We start from the raw sequence: 21,209 nt of genomic DNA, 5'->3' as shown, positions 1-21,209 counted from the left end.
CCCAGGTCCTCAGTGTGACAGCATGGCAGCCCGACGGACATTGTCCCACCAGCCTGTGTCACATGAACGCAATACTAGCACAGGTGTTACAGCTCCCTGGGAGGACAGAGTGAGCTACAATGGACAGAAAAGCACCAGCATCTTTGCCAGAGGGAATCAGTTCCTTCTCTTGTGTGCTCCTCTGGAGTCATTCTGCTGTGTGTCTTGATTTTACTGTTGAGTGTTGGTTCTGCTTTCCATTGTTGCTTTGCCCCTCAACGTCCCAGTTACACTGTGTGGACTCAGCTTGCTTGATGGCTTGGTGGATGGCTTTCTGCTGGACAGGTTTACAGGTTGCATCTGGTTAAATTCTCAGTGCTGTTCTGAAGGCTAGTTGTGTTGAGTCAGGCTGAAGTGAAAACTAGAGAAATAAGACTCAGACCTGAAGGGTTCCTTACAACTAGCTTTGGGATTTTGCTGTTGATGTTAAGAATTCTAATTGGAACACAGCCTGTCTGAAATTCTAGCAATAATTCTGAATTTGGTCATAGAGGACCTTGGCTAGTTTGGAGATGAGAAATGTAGAAGCTTTTGATGCTTCTTTTCAGATTTTTCTAACATATGTAAGAATCTAAGAGAAATGTAAGACTTATAGATATGAAAAACTTAATTTGGTATTTTATTTTTCCACTTGTAAATTTAGATTTCTTTAGCTCTGCTAAATGTCCTAGAAATAAAAAATTTCTCCTCATTTATCATTTCTGTTTATTTCATTTACATATATATATATTTAATCTCCTTTACTTGACTCAAAATTATGGGGTTCCAAACAAATAAATCATTATCATATGACTTTTAACAAGATGTTCTTGTACTGAAGTATTTTGAATTCCTATGATGATAGCAGTACCTGTTGTATGACTAATATACTTTTCCTTCTTTGGTTGTTTTTTTCATTTGCTTTGAAAAGCAAGAATTCATTACCTATAAACTAAAGTGTGTTTGATTCCAAAACATGATGATCAAAACATTGCATGAATTTGGTCTCTTTCTTCACCAACTATTGTACTGTTTTGGAAGTAGATTTATTTTCCTAACGTGTTTTTCTTCAAACAGTAGCATAAGGATAGTTTTATTTTTCTAAGACTAGAATTACACACAGAGGTGGAAAAAAGCCAGCCCAGAACTGTAAGTGGCAGTCAGTCCAAGCCCAGATGGGGTGGACTGACATCTACCACATCTACTTTTTCCACAGACGACTCCCTTCCCACTGTGTGGGGCCGGTTACCACCTCCTGCTGCTTCTTTTCTGTTGTTTCTGCAGATCTTGGGCTTTCCACACCTTCCTGCTAGTTGCTTGTGATGACCTCTGTACCACTCTTCTATGATCTCCTACCCCCAATTCTACTTTCTGGCCTTCTGATGTCCCCAGAGAGCTCTTTCTCAATTACTATCTAACTTTGCTAATATCTGCTTTAAAATCATATCCATAGCTTTCATCACACACACACACACACACACACACACACACACACCTGACCTCCTGCACGCGGGTCCTGTGGTCCATCTTGAGCTGTACTCCTACTGTACAGACACACAGTTGTCCGTTCCTCACCCCCAAGGTTTCTAGTACCTCACCTCCATCAGTCCCATCTCCTTGAATGTCCAGAAAACTCTTCAGCCACTTCCTGCATCTCCACCTCTGTGTCAGGTGTGCCTGCCAGTGTCCCCAGGTTACCCACACGTCTCCTCCAAGGCCCTGATGCCAGCCACTGCATCTTCCCTATTTATGGTGGGGGAGGAAAGCATAATGTTTCCTCTACTCTTCTAAGTCTTTGGCTGGGACCTCTGGAACAAAAGATTGTAAAGAGAAAAACAAACAGAAGTTTATTAATATGTATTTCTCATATGTACTTAGGAAATACCCAGAGAGATGAGCAAATTTCAAGTGGAAGCTTACAAGTCAAGAGTCAATATCATTTTCTGGTACATCCAAGAAAAACGAGTGTGGGGAGGGAGATTTGTTATAGGACCAGGAAAAGCAGGTAAATGAGGGTAAGGATAATCAAATTTGTTATGCAGACTGAAGTCAGTGCCTGAGAGCGAGGAGAGACAGAGAAACACACACACGGGGGGCCGGGGGGTGGCTTACAAATGAATATTTACTTTATATTTTAGATTCCCAATACAAATGGACAAAGCCAGAATATTGCAAGGAGGCATATTTTGAGGTGCTATATTCTTATCTCCTGCTGTGAGGATGACACTGATATTTGGCAGAAACAGCCCCGACACCTCCACTCTGTGACCCTAAAGTCATTTGCATGTGAGAGTGCCCAGGAGTGTAATTCCTGTGTATTTCTGTCTGTATGAGCTTCTTGTGGCTGGGGAAACAAATTAATGCACATTTGCTGGCTTAAAGCCACAGAAATGCATTCTTTCCAGGAGAGAGTAGATTTGATTCTTATGATACTGAAGTGAAGGTGTCAGCTGGACCTTCTTCTGCAGAGATTCTTGGGGAGGACCTCTTCCTTGTCTCTTTTATCACTGGGTGGCTGCCAGCCTTCTGGAACTTGAGGACACTTCCTTCTGGTCTCCGCCTCTGTGGTCACAAGGCTTCACATCTCCTTGTGCCTCCCTCAAGAATACTGCGTTCAATTGTTTTGAGATCCTACCCAGATAACCCATGTTATCTGCTATCCAAAAATACTTAATTTGATCATATTTTCAGTCTTCTGTTTGCCACATTAAGTGCCATTTATAGGTTCCAGGCTTCGTGATGTGTCACTTTTGGGGGAGTCCATTATTATTTAACCTATCACAACGCCCATCCCCACGTCCACACTGTCTTGTGTTTCTAACCTCTACCCAGAGGCCTAGAGCAAAGCTAACTGTGTGGGCAATGCAATTCATTTACTTAAAAATCAAATTCCTTTCACAGGGAGTTAGATGAAGTCTCAGCATTTGGCAATTACTTGCCAACCCTGGTTAATTACATAACAAAAGAGATTCTGAAAATACACCAAAAGGGGAAATGTGTGATATTCAGTTATATTTATGGTAAAACTATAATAAAAAAGTGCATTGTCAATCATAATATCTTATTACAGATATCAAAAACTCACCAGTTCTTATTTTCACCCAAAACATTTTTGACCTTTCTATAATCTTCACTTTTGTAGACAGAGATCTTTCTCAACAAAGATTAGAAATAGTAATGATACTTTAGGATCCCTCCTGGTATTTAACTAAGCAGACTGTACTGCAGAAGAGAGACAGAGATGTTTGAAGAAATAAATGTCAAAATCACATAATAGCTGTTTAATGCTAAATTATTTATTTGACTTAAGTTTAAGTAGATATTTACAAAATTATGAGAGTGTTAAATATTAACCAGAAAATGAATATATCAATAGTGTTCATTAAGTTCTCACTGAACACTGTGATACTCTTATAAATAATGTATTTCTTGGACAGAAATATATCTTCCCATTACACTGTTTTTAGAAATGAATGAAATATGACTGTCCAAATGTATCTCAGGAAACATGTTCAATGTTCATTTTTCTTAGCTGCAAACAAAAATTTATAGAAATAATGCTCAATATGGTTCATAAAACATTTTTCTACAAATCTTGAGATCCAGCCAATAGATCAATATATTCTCAAACTGAAAGTACAGTCAATCTTTGTACTGATAGGACACATCCAGCATTTATAGCCTGAATAATAAATACATTCTTGGGCTGGGGATTTAGCTCAGGGGTTTCACTGCCTGCTGCGCAAGCACAAGGACCCAAGTTTGATCCCCGGGACCAAAAAAAAAAAATACATTCTGAGTGGCTCAGTAAGCATCAAGTCATTGCCCCACACACATCAATAATTTGGAGGTAATCTGGTATGAAGTGTGGCTTCTGAAGAATCAAAACATGGAACAGATTTATGAAAAAAACTCTGAAAACAAAGCCCACATATTTACATCTATATTGGCTATTAAGCTGAGAGTTCATGTAGAATGTCTTCATTAGGACTTAACCAGAATATACAGTAATAATAAGACCCCAAGTGATGACCCCAATATGAGTGATGGTACATTTCCAGTGAGAGAAATCTCAGGCACAGAATTACACACGAGATATTCCTGCTGAAGATGTAAAAGCATTTTATTCGTATCTATAAAGCAACATTCTAAGCCAAACAAACAGAGACTTGCAGGGAGTCTGCACCTTCATCTGTATTCATGCTGTGGTTACCAGCATCTTTTTCTACATCTGTTTCATGTCACCTCAGAATAAAAGCCTTAGTTCTTCATATTACCAGTTAGATGCTGTCCCTTTTGAGCCCTTTAATACAGTGCTAGATGAAATCTCCTGATACAGCTAGGAAATCCATTCTTGTATCGGGATCTGGATGGTTTATCTTCAGTTCCCCATACTGCTGGACTGCATCATTGGCAGTAACCCACCAGCATGCACGAGAAACTACTCACTCCCCACGGCAGCATACCACTAACTTCACTGTGTGAGGCATTCCCAAGACACGCTTCACTGGACCACGTTCTTTCTTCCTACAAAGCTTCTCATGCCATATGTTGTTCTTTTCTTGTATAAAATTCTATTTTGTAAGGTGTGATGTCAGTGTCCTATAATAGTCTTAATAAGCTCAGCTCTGTCCAGTACATATCTTACAACTTTCCATAATCCCCTTACTGCTTTTGGAGTACCTCTGCATATGCAGAATAAGTGTCAACTTCAGATAAAACTTCTAATTTTAATTTGGTTTTGATAGGTCTATTTAACTTCTGATAGACATGACAATTTTTGTTGAACATTACAGATAGTGTAGTACTTGGATGGCATCGTCTGTGCAACATAAGATATAATTATTTGTTTTGAAAGAGAAAATAAAGCATTAGAAATAGCAGTCCTTCAGCCAAATGCATTCAGGAAGTATTAATCTAGGCAAAATAGTCCTTGGGAACTCAATCAACTCTGATATCCATACTTTTATCCTATGCTTGATTGGTTTTGAATTGAGTTCCTAATATTCTAATAGTTCTAGTAAATTCATATATAAAAGTCATTTCTCTAGTAATTAGGTATGTTTCACTAAAATTAGGCTTACACATTGGAGAAGGTGCCATTTTTAAGGCAATACTACTTGTAGCCATGAAGATAATTTATTTGAAACTCTAGAGCTACAAATATTCCTTTGAAACTTGCAGTCAAGAATAGTTTTCTGACTAACCTTACCTTCAAGCATAATGATCATGAAAAGCTGCCCTTTTGAAGCTTGAGGTGCCCATTTTCCATGGGGGGCTGGCGGGGCATCTGGGGCCACTTCCCATGAGCGTGGACATAGGGTATTCAGTGTCCATTTGTCTGTCCAGAAACGATATATTGAGTGTGCACTTTGTGTTAGGTGTTCCTCTAGATGCTATGGGTGCAGCAAGCCAGGCCCCCAGCCCAAGTGCACTTTGCTTTTGGTGGGGCCAGGGGAGGGAGGTGCAGTTCGAGCCATACAGTTGTAGACAGAGCAGAGGTGTGCAGGAGGCATGGGAATTGGCTGGAAGAAGAGCATTCCTGGACGGGGAGACAGCTGGTCCACAGACCACGTGTCAGGCCATATGGAATATGTCTGCGACGTCCCAGGCTTGTCACCGGGGGGAGGGAAGTGGGGCACTAGGAAACACAGAACTGGACATGGTGGGATGCCCCAGATGGCTCTGGGTTTATTCCAGGTGGGATAAGGAGTCTGGCTTTAGCAGAGGAGTGATGGCACCTTTCTACCTGCTATAAAAGTAGAACTCCACTCCGCCACTGTGTCCAGCATAGTCTGTGTTTTTACATTCAATAGATTTCATTTCACAAAGCTAACCCAAAATTCTTAGATCTCATCCTGGCCATACAGATGTTGAGAACAGAGTTTCAAAAACTAGATGAATCCTGTGGGGCTTTTTTTTTGTGGGGGTGGTACCAGGGATTGAATTCAGGACCTTGTGCTTGTGAGGCAGGAACCACGGAGCTAAATTCCCGACCCTGAATCATGTGATATTTAAAATCGACACTAGAGCAGTAGATGGGTCCAGAGGATTTAAAAATGAATATATCCCACAACAAGGGAATCACTGACTTTTATGATTAATATTTACTCAGTGCCAACAGCTCTGAACTTAAATGTGTAAAATTTTTGTGATATAAGTATATATTTTTCAGACTTATGAGAAAAAAAGCCAAAGAAACCATAAGAATCAGGTAACAAGGGGTACTTAATTTGTCCATTTCAATAATAGAATAGAAGAGGGTTCAAATCAAAGTCATAATGTTTCAGCCTTTAATGGCCATCTTGGTACCTTTGAAGATTTATTTAGCCAATGCCCTCATCCAAATCTTATACTCAGTGTATTTCTACCTTAAAATTAAAGATGCTTATATAAGATAAATATACAAACAGCGCTCCTACTGTGGTTATCATATCACAAGGCCAATAAATTATTATCATTATTTTGCCTTAATTTGGCAGCCAGCTCACCCCAGATTTATGCCTTACTGTCAATCCCAAACTCCTACTTCTTTGTCACGTTGTTTACACTGAGTTGAATTATTTTCCCCCCAATCCCACCTATTTAGATTCTCAGAACGTGACTTTGTTTGGAAATAGGCTGTTTGCAGAGGTACCGATTTATGACAGGGTTGTTACCGGACTTGGAAGGAGCTTAATCCAGACACCAGGGTACTCGAAGGAAAAGGGATATTTGGACCAAAAGAGTCACATGGAGAAGCTGTGCCATGACTGAGGCAGAAATAGGACGTATACCAAGATAGACGGTGACCACTGGAGTCAGGTGGGAGCCTAAGAGGATTCCCCCTTAGGGTTTCCAGAAGGAGTATTCTGTCAACACTTTGCTTCCACACTTCCAGCCTCTAAAACCTTAAGAGTAAATCCCTGTTGTTCAGACTACCCAGTCTGTGGTTACTTTGTCACCCAGTTCTCAGAACTAACACATTGCCTACACCAGTTAGAAAACCACATGCCCTGTAAAGTTCAACAATTTGGGAAGCTCTGCAGCTAATCCAAGAAAGTTTGACTTGATATTATGTGAATATAGGGCTTTGGAAACACTGTAACTTACTCTGGCAGAGCTGCTGTGGTTATTTTGGCTTCCCTTAACTTGGGGTTGATGTCAGTGTAAAGTCAGATGATAGGACTAAGTTCTTGTCCTGCATCCTGGCTTGGAGGTTTCCAGTAGAGAATTGGACTTGCCTGAGTTTGATGTGGACAGAAATGGGAGTGTTCTGCAAACTGATATGAAGAATGAATAGATACACAATACCTATGAAGAAGTGAAGGCAGAGAGCAATACTGCACAAAGCTTTCCCACCTAACTAAAACATTTTCCATCTTGTGACTTTTAATGCACTCGGGAGTTTCAACTCAAGTGTCACTTGCTTAGAAACTGACATGTGCGGCCACCAGAGGTAATTAGTGAAGATGTCCACAAGAAAGGCTAACTAGGTTGACATTTTACTCCAGTCACATAAATTCATTATTTTTCAGATTCAAACTCATTTGAGTTTTGCTTCTGTTTTGAACAAAGATGTGGTTTTCCATTCCCTGAAAATTTCTTTATAATCGTCATGACAATGTAACATTCTCTGATGTGTCACACAAATACATGACATAAGAATATGAATGCAAATATACAAACACAAAAGCTCTCAGGTGGTTGTTAATTTTTGGTGCTGTGTGATTAAACTAGTTTTTTTAAATGTTATATTTTGCCAGTGTCTAATTAGCAAAGCCATCTGCTGAAAGAGCGTGTCCCATCTGCCTAGAATGTTGTTCTCTTCATTTTTATGAAAAGTCTCTGCCATCACTAGTTCCTATCTAATTAACTTCTCTTGCTGTGGAATGTGATAATACACAGTTTTGTTTACGTACTTCTGAGAACTGTGGACTTGTATGTGTGTACCATGTACATAAAAAGATCCAAGCTCTTTTTCCTTCCAGCATCTGAATTACTCCTGAGATCACAGCCCCGTTTATCCTAGCTGGACCATGTCCATGGGCAGAATGGTGAGGTGTGGCTTGCTTAATGACACACATGATATGTGCTTCCTCACAGCTCAGACTTCTGTAGATACAACAGGGCTTTTCTGTGAGCCTACCCAGCCTCTGACTGTGTAGTGATGATTGGAGAGCTTTCACTTCTGGAAAGATGAGGATACTTTACGTCCAAGTTGAAGGAGTTTAGCTATTGTAACAAGAAAAATGAACATTGTTGCCTTCTTAGACTTCACATGATGCTGGCTAGGCTCATTTGAGACTCTCATATATTTTATTGCAAATTGATATCTGATTTGTACACTTGTTTTTCCTTCTATCAATCGTTATCTAACAGACTATCTTGTACTTAGTAAATTCATAGTGGTTATTAAATGAAAGAGAGAAGGAATGCATGGGAGTAAATAAAATCTTCCTTAAGTTGTTCAGTAGCACAGATGATTTTGGTATGTATTTACAGAAAAAAGGGCCACAATCAGGAATCTTTGTGTCATTTTTGACTATAGTTTTTTCCAGACCTCTAACCTACTACATATAGTCTTTGAATACCCAGGTAAACACATCATTACTGCCCTGTGTCAGCTGCTGAAATGTATAATGAACAGTAAGTGTTGAATTAAATAGAGAATAATTTTCTATCCTGGACTGTCATGCATCAGAAAAAGACAAAAGATGACAAACATTTAAGATTTCTTTGAAAAAGAAGATGCAGGAATTCAGACTGTGAGAGTGAAGTTGAAATCCTTGTATTGGTGTCGACAGTTGCAGAAATAGGTGAGGGTGGTAGGAAATGGTCCAAATGAATTGGAAGACGAGCTAAAAAACGGATTCTGAAATCAGTAACTAGATTTTGTTCCAAAATAATGCTGTAGGAAAGAAAAACTATCTTCAGTGACAATAGAACAAGATGGCTTGATTAAAAGTTTTTTTAATTGATTAGCATGGCTCTAATGGAATAAAGAAAGTTGCAACCAGATTTATAAAAACAACTAAATTCGAACAGAGTGGATAGCAAGATGTAAGAAGGTTCAGCTGATGTCTATATTTGTCTTCTGTGGAAGCACTTTTTTCCCATAGCTGCCAGATAGCCCAACAGGCAAGGCTAGTTCACAGGGTAAAAAGTAAAAGCACTATGGAGCCCTCAATTCTAGTGGAATTGGAAAAAGTCACTTTCTGTCACTTACACCCATTTACCCTTTTGTGATATGCTATGTGTTCACCCCTGCTGTCTTCTACAATCAGCAACATTGCATCTTTAATGTAACATTTTTCTTTATCCTATCTTCTATTCCAATAGAAAGTGAATCCACAGAAAAACTATAGAGTCACGGTCTTTAATTAACTCTGGATTTGAATATGATTGGCATGCTGGTGATACTATAATAAAAATGCCTCAGAAAAGTAACTTTTCACTTTCAATAACTGTCTTTGGAAAAACCCATATTTGTCCTCTTTCCTGTTTGTCCAGTAAACCTGGATGAGCAGTTGCTATTTTTCAATAAACTAGTAAAACAATAAAATATTTGTAAAAACTCTTACATTTTTCTATTACTTTTCCCCTCTAGCCTTTTGCCAACATTTATCTTGTGAATGCAAAGGCTACTTGCACATTAGATAGACTTATAAAACTATTTTCTTACCTTGTCAGCAGCAGGACCTAAAAAATTTTGATTGCATGTGATAAATATTCTTCTCCCTAATTCTGGAACTAACCTTGCTCCTCCTAGCTTTTGTATTTACTGAAGAGACTCTTAATATTTAACTTTTAACAAAATCCCTAGACCAAGGAGAAGCACTACAAATACCTCATTAGCTAAAGTATTTCACTGTATAATTTTCCTCATAATTATACATAGTAATTCCTTCTTGTGGTCTGTAACACAAATCTTCTGGAATATAGAATTAAAGTTACAGGGAAATCTACTCTTCTAAGAGAATATATCATAGACTATATCAAGCCTTCTTCAAGTATAAAGGCAAAATGATGGATATCTCTAAACAAAAATAACAGTGAGCTTTTTTGAAGAAATTTAAGAAAGGAGTGGACCAGTGGTCAAACCACATCAACACAATGCATCTATTTTCATTTATTTGTCTGTCTTTCATGGGATTATAGAGATACTACTGCATATGAAGCTTTCGTCTCTTTGGAGTATCTTCACATTTCCTGAAAGTGTTCGCCAACCTGGGTGGAATTCAGATACTGATTATCTGTTACTTGTTTGCCATCAAGAATTATGCACAGGAAAAAAGCACAGAAAGGATTAACAAATTCTCTTGTATCAGATAAAAACCTCCCAGTCTGCCCAAGGGAAAACAGTTAGAATATTGTTTCTCTTTAAAATACATGGAATTGTTCTTTCTGGAATACTTTTCTTAAAGACAAATGTTTGCCAAGTAGGATAAATTAGACAAGTCATGCAGTGTGTTATGATTTAATCTGTTATGTAACGTTCTTTGGAGGATAAAAGATTTTAGATATGTTTTTAGCCTATCTTTAGTATTCCCCCAAATTTAGTTCGAATTAGGAAAAGAAATCATACTAGTAACAAGGGCAAAACCAATATTTCCTTTCATATTATTTGACATTAATCTATATTTGATTTAGTTTAGTTGACATTATTCCAAATTAATAAAAAATTGTCTGTAGCTTAAACATTTTCCTGTTATGACTTAACTGATACACATCTCAGATTCTTCAGAAATCCAATTCTATTAGTAAGATGAAAAATAATTGGCATAGTGTGGGTGGAAATGGAGAAAAATTTTACACCACAAAATTCTATCCAGCATACAATGACAGAACAGAAAAACAAGTCCGATGTCTACATTTATTGAGGAAGATTCACAATCTCTATATATTAACATGCACGGATAACATTTATCCCTGAGAAGGGAGCCCCGCTGGCTATCCTAACTAATCACACATTCTGTTTGTGATTTCAGATGTGAAAATACACACATCAAATTGACCAGCAGGAGTTAGATTTACAAAGTCTGAGAAAAAGTAGTTGAAAGTTGTGACTAGATATTTAGTCAGAGCTAAGAACAGCATGAAAATTGCTGGCGTGGGGGACATGATAGATGTGTTCTTTGCATGAGCCGTTTACTTTTTGACTATCATGTACACATGCATCTGAGTGGTGAGAATGTGCAGGCCCTCTGACTTTGTTGTCCATGAATGTTGATGAATGACTCACTATTACTATAAACCCCACTGGTTTAAATGGGCATTTAGGTCATTTTATTTCAAGGGCCCTGCTTACTCCCTCCACTGCGTCTGTTTTCTGGTTTCACACTGGAGTGACCTGCTCACTGGCAGTGACTAGATCTGGGCCTCCTTTTATTATTACTAAAAGGCAAATACTCAGGGAATGAGTCTTTCAAATGCCTTGGCTTTAAAGCCGTGTCAGCCCCGGGTGGGACTTCGTGCATCTGGTGTGGATTCTGCGCTGCTGGGACAGCGTGGGTGCCGGGTGCGCCATGTTGCAGGAGCTGGTTACCATGTGTTCTGCTGTTTTCCGCTTCTGTCCCATCAAAGCCCTAATGGTTGGTATTGCTCTCTCTGGTGTTTTGTGCAGGCTGCGGAGTGGGCATGTGACGAGGCGACCAAGAAGGCCTGCTACAGCAAAGGCAAATCGAAGGTAAGAAGGCCGAGGGGCGGCGCGGTCACCACCCTCTTGGTAGAAGGCCTGTCTCAGAAGCCCGTCATTCCTGAGCACTGGATGCCTTGCAACGAGTAAGAAGGCTCGTTCAACATATGCACACAGCCAACACTTAAGGGCTTCACATTAAATGAAAATGAACCAACCATCCAACATTGTCAAAGAGGATCAATCAGAACATAAGATCCAATCTCATCTGTGCTTCCAGTCATCAGACTAAGATCTGAAATTAATTGACTCTGCTATAACTTGAAAACAATACAGGCATGGATTTAAAAATACTATTTTTACTCTCGCCTTTCATACTTCGTTGCTAACTATAAAAGTAGCTATATCCTAAGTAAAATTATTGTATCAAAGTAATTTGGTGTGTGTTCTTTACAATTTATCTTGACAAATCCTTGTAATTAGCTCTGTTTCCTTTCTGTTGCTAAAATCTACATGTCCAGGTTCCTGTAGAAAGAGCCCGTGAGAGGCCTGGGGAGATGTTCTCCAGCACCGTGCCCCTCCCAGGCCCCTTGGTACACAGCCGATGGCTCGACCAGGCCCCTCCTCACCTGTCCAGGCAGCCTGCACCGCAGGATCAAGAAATGCAGTGCACGCTGACATTCAGCGAGTACAGTGAAAGCCATCACCTTGAGCCTCCCTCACATTCTGTTCTGAACACACTGCCAACGCCCTCTTCCCATCATTCTTGTCACCTTCCCGAGCGGTTCTGGAGTCCTCTTTTGTGCTTTTAGTTGTGATGTCACAGCTACCTCGATGTCCTGGAGGTTTAGAAATATTTTATCTTTCGTGGTCATTTTGACTTTAAGGAGGAGCCAGAAGTGGCATCGAGCCAGTTTTGGTGAATAAGGAGGATGAGGACAACGTCGTGTTTATATTGGACAGAAGTCACTGTAAATGTAAGACAGTAGGAAAAAGGATGGGCTGAGTGTGTAGGAAGCGAGACCGTGTTTTGAAGGGGATTATCGGCAGTGTCTCTTTAGTGTAATAAATCTTTCTAAAATTTCAACCTTGTATTTTTCTCTCAGCCATGTGTGTATAAAATGCTCAAAGGTGCACTTTCTGACTGGTTCTGTCTCCTGCCTGTAATTACCGAGGCTCCATTTGGAGACAGTACTGAGCCACCTGACCCTCGCCTCTCTGCCTGCCATGTGGGGAGCGGACAGTGGGCCAGGGAGGCCGACTTGTTGGCTTGCGAAGGGAGAGGGCCCTTCCTGTACACAGGCCAACACTGGCACCCTGCACTGGCCTCCCTCTGGGCTCAGCCCCCACGTGGGGCCTGGCCTTGTGACAGCAGCACCTTCTGGGGACCTGGGCTCTGACCCTGCTCCTCCGTTGTACCCCTCACCTCCCTTTCTCTCCTTCTCCCACTTGTCTTCGTGTGCCTCTTGGTGCTCTGCCCTTCCTTCCTCCTTTCTTCCTGGGCCTCAGGGGTATACCACAAGCACTCCTCCATGTGGGGTCGCTCTGTAGCGCAGTGTGTCCACACATGCGCAGTGTGTTTCTGAAATGTTTGATCTTTTGGCCCAGACCTGAGTGGCCTGCACCCTGCTCCCCTCCCAGGGGGTTCACTTGAGTCCCCACTGTTCTGTCTTCCTCACTTTCCCTCGCCTCTCTCACCTCTGGCTCAGGACACCCACATGGCATCCACCACATCCTGCCCTGTCACACTGCATGTTAGTCGTCCAGCCCTGGACCGGGGTCTGGGAGCCATGCAGGACGGTTCCTTGTGGATCCTCATCATTGAGAGAGCTGCCACACGGACCCCACAGCTGGACAATGGGCATCACCTGCCACTGTCCTGCTCGCTGTCCATCAGCTTCCCTGGGCTCTGCCCGCCTGGGAGTGGCAGCCACTCACAACCAGAACTGGCTCCAGGCATCGCCAGACATCAACCTGTCTGGGAATCTGTGCTTTCATTTCTAAAATGGTGATGTGTGGACAAGTTTTACAGTGTTCGTTTTGCTTTTTGTCCTTCCTGGGACTGTTTTCATGGTTCTTCTGCCTCACATATATATTTCACAGAGCTACAGAACTAACAGTTAACTCCCTTCCCCTCCGGGGAATTCTGTCTCTCAGTGCTGTTTGCATATTAAAGAAAAACACCTGATTACGTAGTCTAGCCAGGGGTTCCTCCTCCACCTACTCTGAGCCCCTAGTTTTAGAAGTGTCTGTGTGGTTTTCTTTTCCTAGTGTATTTTTCTCTTTTCGAGAGGAAGTTTGTTTCTGCTGAATCAAAACTGGCTCATGTTTTACTTTATCCTGTGATCAGTTTTTTGTCTGGTGTTTAGAAATTAAGCAACTGAACTCCGTAGACGAGGAAAAGACCATTGTTTCTGCCTCATGTGTAATACACCCTGGTACATAATATACCACTGAAAGGATCAATTGCTACTACATTTAATTGAGTTGTCCCTGTACAAAGAAAGAAAATGAGGAAGACAAATGTAAAATAAGATCGTACATTTATGATTCATATGTTTTTGGTTTTAATGTTAAGAGTAATAACAAATCTGAGTAATAGTAAATTGGTTCAAACTGTGTGGGCCACATTTTTTAAGACTAACACCTAAAGGCAAATGAAGAGGAATGTCTGGTACCATGTAGACTGAGAAAGACACATCTCATTCTCTTTGAGGTTGCATTAAGCACACTGAAAAATGCTCCTGGAGCTCTACGGAGCCCATGGTCCTGTGAGATGGAATTTGGAGAACGCAGGGAACTGTGTACGGGGGAGCATTTGTGCATCAGGTGGAGCAGGGCTTTGCGGACACTGGGCCAGCAGCCCTGCGCTGGTCCTTGGGCTAGAGCAGAGGTCTCTGCACCTCATGTGCAGGTCCCTTCTTCACGCATCTCTCTTGCTTCCTTCAGATGTCACTGGTGGTGACCAGTGGGTGAGGGGCCCTGAAGCTCAGCTCTTGGGTCACAGGGGAGAAGCCAGGCGGCCACTCTGAAAAGGGGAAACCACGCCAAGCACAGCCTCCCCACATGCCCCCAAATGCAGAACTCCAACACCCCACACCCCCTATTCCCACAGTTCTTAGGGCCCAGATCAGATAACATTTCATGCTCAGCTTGAAAGAAATGAAATTTCTCCTGGGAGGAGTAGAATTCAGGCTTTGTGAGTGGTCATAAGTTTAGAAGTAGAATTCAACTATTATATTTTCACTTGTGCTGTAGCATTCTGAGAACTTACACAGAATTACAAGGTTTCGCTTCTCTCAGAGAATAATGCAAAATGTGACATCTCAAAAATGAGAAAAATCCCAGCCACTTTAACCGAATTCCTTTTTTTCTGTGCTCCTAAAAACCATGGCCTCTGCTGTGCTGCATAATGTGTTTTCCTGAATGCCCTGCGTGGATGGATGGGCCAAGCTGCACCCACTGCTGCTCCCATGAGAACATTCCTCCACTGGCTGCAGAGCCCAGGACACTAACTGGGACATCTTTCCTCTAGTTTCCTAGCATTGCTGGGGCTGGACACAGGCATTACTTCAAGGGCAGCACATTAAATTTACAATTGGAGCCAGGCTCAGAAGAATGCAGGTACTGGGTGTGGTGGCACACACCCATAATCCCAGCCCTTAGGAGGGCTGAGGCAGGAGGATCTCAAATTTGAGACCAGATTAGGCAATCTGGTGAGATCTTGTCTCAAAATAAAATTGCTAAAAGGCTGGAGATGTGTTCCTTTGGTTCAGCCTCCAGAATGCAAAAGAAAAAAGAAAAGGGGGGAAAACGTTATGTATTGAGACTGCCAATTCATCACAAGGTTGGAGTTCTTACTTACTGATTAAATTATCAGCTTACTGTAGCTGCAGATAAACTTTCCATGTATTGAAGGGAGAAGAATCCACTTTTATGAATTCAAAACTTTGGATAGTTGCATTTAAGTCCTTTTGAAATAGCATTATAGAAATTATAAAAAAACTGTGGAACTAGTTAAATATATTTCACACAAATATTATTTTAAAGACAAACGGCCCCTTGTCTCCACATCTAACAAGCGTCCCTTGTCTGCTTAGGGCTCTTTTGTCTGGCCTGAAGCCCCTCCTACCAGGACAATTAGAAACTTGACAAAGGAAGCACAACAGCTTATTAAAGGGAATGAAAGAGCTGCTTCATACTTATCTTACACTTTATAATTTTCAAAAGGCCCTTGTTCATGATCTCATTTTAGGATTTCTGTCACTGAGTTCCTAGAATTATTTTGCGAGTTAGTGGGAGAGTTTTGATTAGAATCCAGGGCTCTGTGTATTCTTCTTTCTGCCAAGTCCCATGGTCCTACTGCCATGTTGTCCTTGCATGCTAGTGAAGAGGTGAACTTTTAGAAAGAAAAGAAAACCAGGCTACCCTCTTAGGGCCTTGGTGGAGGAGCACTAGATCCTGACATTTTCACCCGAAGTGTCAGTGGTTGAAAACTGTGAGTTAATCAGGGCATAAGACACACCATAGATGGGCCTTTATTCTGTATAATTGCTTTAAAAATTGAAGATACTTAGGCCTGATACTAACATCCTGTGCAGATTTGCACACCGAATTTTTTTCTAATGAAGTGCTCAAATTTTATCATGAGGTAAGGTTGAAAATAGACTGTAAATAAATATAGTATGTTTAATGTATAATTTCACCATACATTACATAGCATATAGCATACAATTATATAAAAGTGTGTCCATATTCCTCTCTATCTCTGTCTCTCAGTTTATCCCTAAGTTCCTCAGCCACAGTTCAACCAGCTGTGGGTCACGTACCCTGTAGTTAGTCCCATTGTCTTAGTTCCCTTTCTCTCCTTGCTGAGATAAAAATACCCAACACCCAAAGTTACAGGGGAAAGGGTTTATTTAGCTCACAGTGTGTAGCTGTTTTAGTCCATAATTGGCTGGCTCCAAGGCAGAGTGGCTTGGCAGAGCAGCATTGCAGAGAAGTTCATGGCAAGCAGAGAACAGCAAAAGCAACCAAGCCAGGGTCCTTGGCAGCATCTTTCTGCCCTTTTATCTTATCCTGGCTACTTAGGGCAGGTGACATTCACACCCTAATCCTAGAAGCCTTGATCCTAGCATTGCCCCATGAATCAATCCCAGCCTCACACACTCTAGATCTAGCCACCTCTGAAAAGCAGAATAGACCTGTTTGGGTGGGGGGGAGATGAAAGGCTAAAGGTAAACCAGTTAATTCATTAAGAAAATGGTCCTAAAACCTATGCTGTCTCTCCTGGGGCTGGCGCTGGGGCCTTGTGTCCTTGACCCCAAGTGGGCCTCGGCTGGCCCCTCAGAAATCCTTTCCTGTGAGGCAGGGACCATGCCTCTTGGCTATCAACTCAGATAGACTTTGTCTGGAAGTCAAGGACAAGCTGACTTGCCTGAGGATCACAGCACACATGGGTCATTTTAATGTTCAAGTGGTGTTATCAAACGTAGATAGATGACTCTCATCATCAACTGCAGAATCCTTGGGGCAGCAGGCTGCTGGGCCTTGAAGATGTGCACGGTGACTTCTTGGAGAACCAGAATTCATTAAGCCTACTTAATACAGTTTCAAGAGATAGAAGTGGAATAGAAGGAAAAAATTTTAGATGAGGAAAGGAAAATCACAGATATTTAAGTATGCTGATTTATAAGGGAAACCTTTAGAAGAATCCCCTAAGGGACTTCCATATAGATTGTGCCTATATTTTAGGTGATTCTAAGCAATACTTCAAGCAAGTTCAGACAAGCAAAGAAAGGGCTGAGTTTGTAGCAGGGATTAACAAAGCAATTTTCCAGTTGATTTTCTGCAGGAGAATCTGAGTCTTAGAATCACCATCAAAAGGAGACTAATTATTACACAAGTCTGGCACTCTACCATTTTCTTTCTTTCTTAATTTTGACTCTTGCAAAGCTAAGTACCGCCATTTCCTTCATTTTCAGCTTTGCATTCTGTTTGGCTTGAATCAATCTCTCTTTAAAACAAGTTGCTTATTATTTTAGATGTATTTGTATAGGATTCACATCCAGTCTTGTTCTAGAGCCAGGGAAGCAGTTTGTGAGTTGAATCCCAGGGAACTTTCCAGGGAGTCAGCCCTGGGAGCCTGTGCCCACCTTGGCCTGGCCTCACAGGTGACCCTGGGCCTCCCCTCGTGATCCTCCACCTGTCTCCCCTGGAGCTCCTGGTGCCCAAGCCCAGCTGGGAGGTGGCCCTCTACTCTCACAAGCTCCACTGGGCTGAATCCACCCCCATCCTTTTAGAAAGGCTGTGCTGGGCCTTGTCTGGCTGCCCTGCACTGCTCTGTTTCCCCCTTTCTCAGCGCTCAGTGAGAGGAAGCAATTGGGGGAAGCAGCTGAGTGGATCCTCACGATGTCCTCATTATTAGAACAAATTCCTTCATCCGCTTCTGTGTCCTCCCTCACTTTCCCCTTTCTCTGATTTTTTAAACTACCAGTTTCTTTCACCCTGCCTCTCATGCATGCATGCTTCTTATCCTGGTTCCCACACAACCTAGATGTCCTCTGGCTCTCCGTCAGGCTTCGATGGCTCTCAGGTCTGTTCCAAGGTACAGTCTCATCTGCACTGTGTTATTCTCTTGGGAGATGAAGATAAACACCCCATATGCCCTCTTGATCCCACCCCCATGTAATTGACTAGCAGCTTTCGCTGCCTCTTCTCCAGGTCTGTAGAACTCAGCTTTGATCCTATCCTTTCAATCCGGATGATTCTTTTGGAATAATTTACCCTTGACCATGTTGTTCACGGTTAAGCAACTGCCTCTGGCACATTTATACCTTGTGGCAGGCACTGGCTTAAAAAAAAAAAAAGAATCCTGCACATCTTATCCTGTTTTTGAAAAAGTTCTAAATGCAGGAATGGAAAACAAACAGAACCTCTACCCCTCTGCACTGGTTGTGATTTTTCCACCCAGTCTTTGTTACAGTGTCCTTGTTGTGTCTGAGTCTTCCACAGTGGCCATGGAGCCCTTCAGTCTTGTGTCCTGGAGGGCACTTTTTCGGATCCCCTGTTCTCGTCCTCACTTTCACCCGGAGCTTGCAGACCCCTGGATCTCTCTGTCCTGCGTGGTCTGAGACTGGGAAGGGGTAGATGCATGCATCTTGCAAGTCTTTTATTTTGTTCTTTCCCTTTGGAACTCTCCTGAGTTATAAAAACACTGCAGAACAGAACAGAGCAAGCTTCTTCGGCCGTGGTACCTTCCTCAGGTACCCAACTTACTGTCACTGTCTGCACTTATTTCTTAACTCTTCTGGGAATTAACTGGGAGCATTCTGGGTATTTTCTTCCTCATGTGAGCAGCCCACAATGATTTGTTGCTATTGTGGTTAGTGATGGTGTTAGGAGAAGTATCTACCCTTGATATTTCATTTCTCATTTAGAAAGAAAACTCTCGTATTTGAGTATTTCGCATCATCAGAGCCAGGCTGGGCAGCAGACTCGGTGGTGCCCATTAGCTTAGCTTTGCCGTTAAGATTGGGGTTCCCTGAGTTGAAGAGAGGACTGCCGTGCCATTAAATTGCCCGAATTTTTTGCTTGATGTGTTTCAAATAATCCTAACATCTTGTGGCTTTGCTGGGGTCCACCCACCAGGTCCTGTAAGTTTGCCAGGTGCTGGCTTTGTCTTTTCCCACCTGACTTTCACTCTGGTCTTGGCACAATAAATGTGGGAATTATGGAAGAGGCCTTGCGAGCTGCCTCCCATATCCGGTCTCCCCACGTCCAGTTTACCTTCCACATTCTTTCTTGAGTGGTGTTAATGACAAATATGAGGTAGATTTAAAACACTGTGCAGTGAGAACAGGGACTAGTTCCTTCCCATCCCAGGGAGAGCCCGGTGCAAACCTGCTGCCTACTGTACCCAGCATATGCCTCACCTCTTCTGTGCTTGGTGAAGGTGCCATGCCTTGGTGCGGTCCATTCCCCCGGCCTGGCCATCCTTTCCTCCTCTACTTAGTAAACTCCTGCATGTGCCCAATAAACAGCTCCAGGAAGCCTCACTAAATCTTGCCCTTAATTAAAGTGAATCAGAAGCCTCAACTCATGCCAGCAACCTCCCTGCCTCTCCCTTCCATCTCCCATCAGAGCCAGGTGGTAAGTCCTTCCTGCACACTTCCTCACTGCGCATATGGATCCAGCCATAGTAAATGCCATGACACTGTATTTTAACTTTTCTGCCTAAATTGCGACTTCTAGCACTGTGCCCACCAAAGAGTCGCCAGTCATAGTGCTGTAGAATGCAGAGTTTTCTAAGGTAGCTCGAGCCCATCATTGCGATGGCCATATCTCCCATCTTCTTTGGTTGCTTTGCCATCCCTCAGTGTGGGGCTTTGTCCTGCATGTCCTGAAAAACCTTTCCTTATGTTAGTCCTTATAGTTTCACTTTTCAACCAATGATTAACATTTCCTATAGATATTGTCTACGTACCTCGTGCAGTTTGAGCCCTTATAAATGAATTCCAATTTGTAGATAGTTTCACATGATGATCTCAGCAGAGAAGCATTTGCAGCATTTTTATGAAGTCCTGAGGCAGTTTGCCAAGGCAGTGTTTCATGAGCAGCATCTAATTTGTTCATTTTGTTTATTTTCCTAATACGTGTCCAAGAAAATTTAAAGTTTGTCCTGTAATTCAAAATGAACCCATGTTAAAAGAAGTCATATGGTTTGAGAATTTGTCTGAATGTGAGGTTTTCTATATAAATATGCTTTATGGAGCAAGTGTGCAGCTACAGAAAGTCAGATGAACGTGAGTAACAGTTCTATTATTATTTTTGCTGAACATCTGAGAGGTTTAATTATTTATTTTTTTATTAGCCAGACAAAATGTACTGCCTCTTGTCACCATGCCTCTTGTCTCAGGCCTTGTTAACCTGTTTCTTGTGATTTGATTTGATTTTTTCCAGGAGGAGTGTCAGAACTACATCCGGGTGCTTTTGGTGGGTGGCGACCGATTATTCACCTGTGGAACCAACGCTTTCACACCTGTGTGCACCAACCGCTCGGTATGGCTGGATTTGGAGCTCAGGAGCCAAACATTCCATTAAAACCCTAGTTTTAAATATCTCTCTGTGTATCGAGGAGATCTCTTTAATTTAAAACAACTTCTGTAAAATATAGGATAAATATTGGATTTATTAATTTATGGCTAATCATTTCTATAAGGACCCGGAAATAATTATAGCTTACACAATCAGTTTAAATGTTTCCAACTATTTCAGTCAGCATTTTCCCCAGGGAACCCAACCATTAATCGTAAACATGTTATATATTCTCTTACTGTGCTTTATGGTAGAGTTACTGTTAAGTATTAAGATGGTACAAAATCACACCCCAGCAAAAGCAGTGCAACATACAGATTGGATAGAAGCATGTCAAAGAATGCACCAAAAGAAATGCAGCCATAAACAAAGCGAAGCTAGAGCTGAACCTCGTCTTTTTAACCTGTGGTCGTAGACAGTGGGATTTCGGCATGCACATCCTATTGCAGTAGCATGCCAGGGTCATCAAGGTCCTGTC

The 21,209-nt window shown here is 41.8% G+C and overlaps 1 protein-coding gene across 7 annotated transcripts in view; it reads left to right on the top strand.

Moving 5' to 3' along the window:
- Positions 1 to 21,209, top strand: part of Sema5a (semaphorin 5A) — a 483,148-nt gene that overhangs the window by 291,631 nt on the left and 170,308 nt on the right. For all 7 annotated transcript variants that reach the window (XM_087189197.1, XM_004845176.4, XM_021258604.2 and 4 more), the window contains 2 exons: positions 11,624 to 11,686; positions 20,597 to 20,695. In XM_087189197.1, coding sequence (XP_087045323.1) covers positions 11,624 to 11,686; positions 20,597 to 20,695 — 162 coding nt within the window. The remainder of the gene's footprint in view (positions 1 to 11,623; positions 11,687 to 20,596; positions 20,696 to 21,209) is intronic.

The sequence above is a fragment of the Heterocephalus glaber genome, unplaced genomic scaffold, assembly GCF_053883595.1.
Source record: "Heterocephalus glaber isolate CG9 unplaced genomic scaffold, H.glaber_assembly_v1.0 deba00001537, whole genome shotgun sequence".
NCBI classification, from domain to species: Eukaryota; Metazoa; Chordata; class Mammalia; order Rodentia; family Bathyergidae; genus Heterocephalus; species Heterocephalus glaber.
This window is presented reverse-complemented; position numbering and strand designations above follow the sequence as displayed.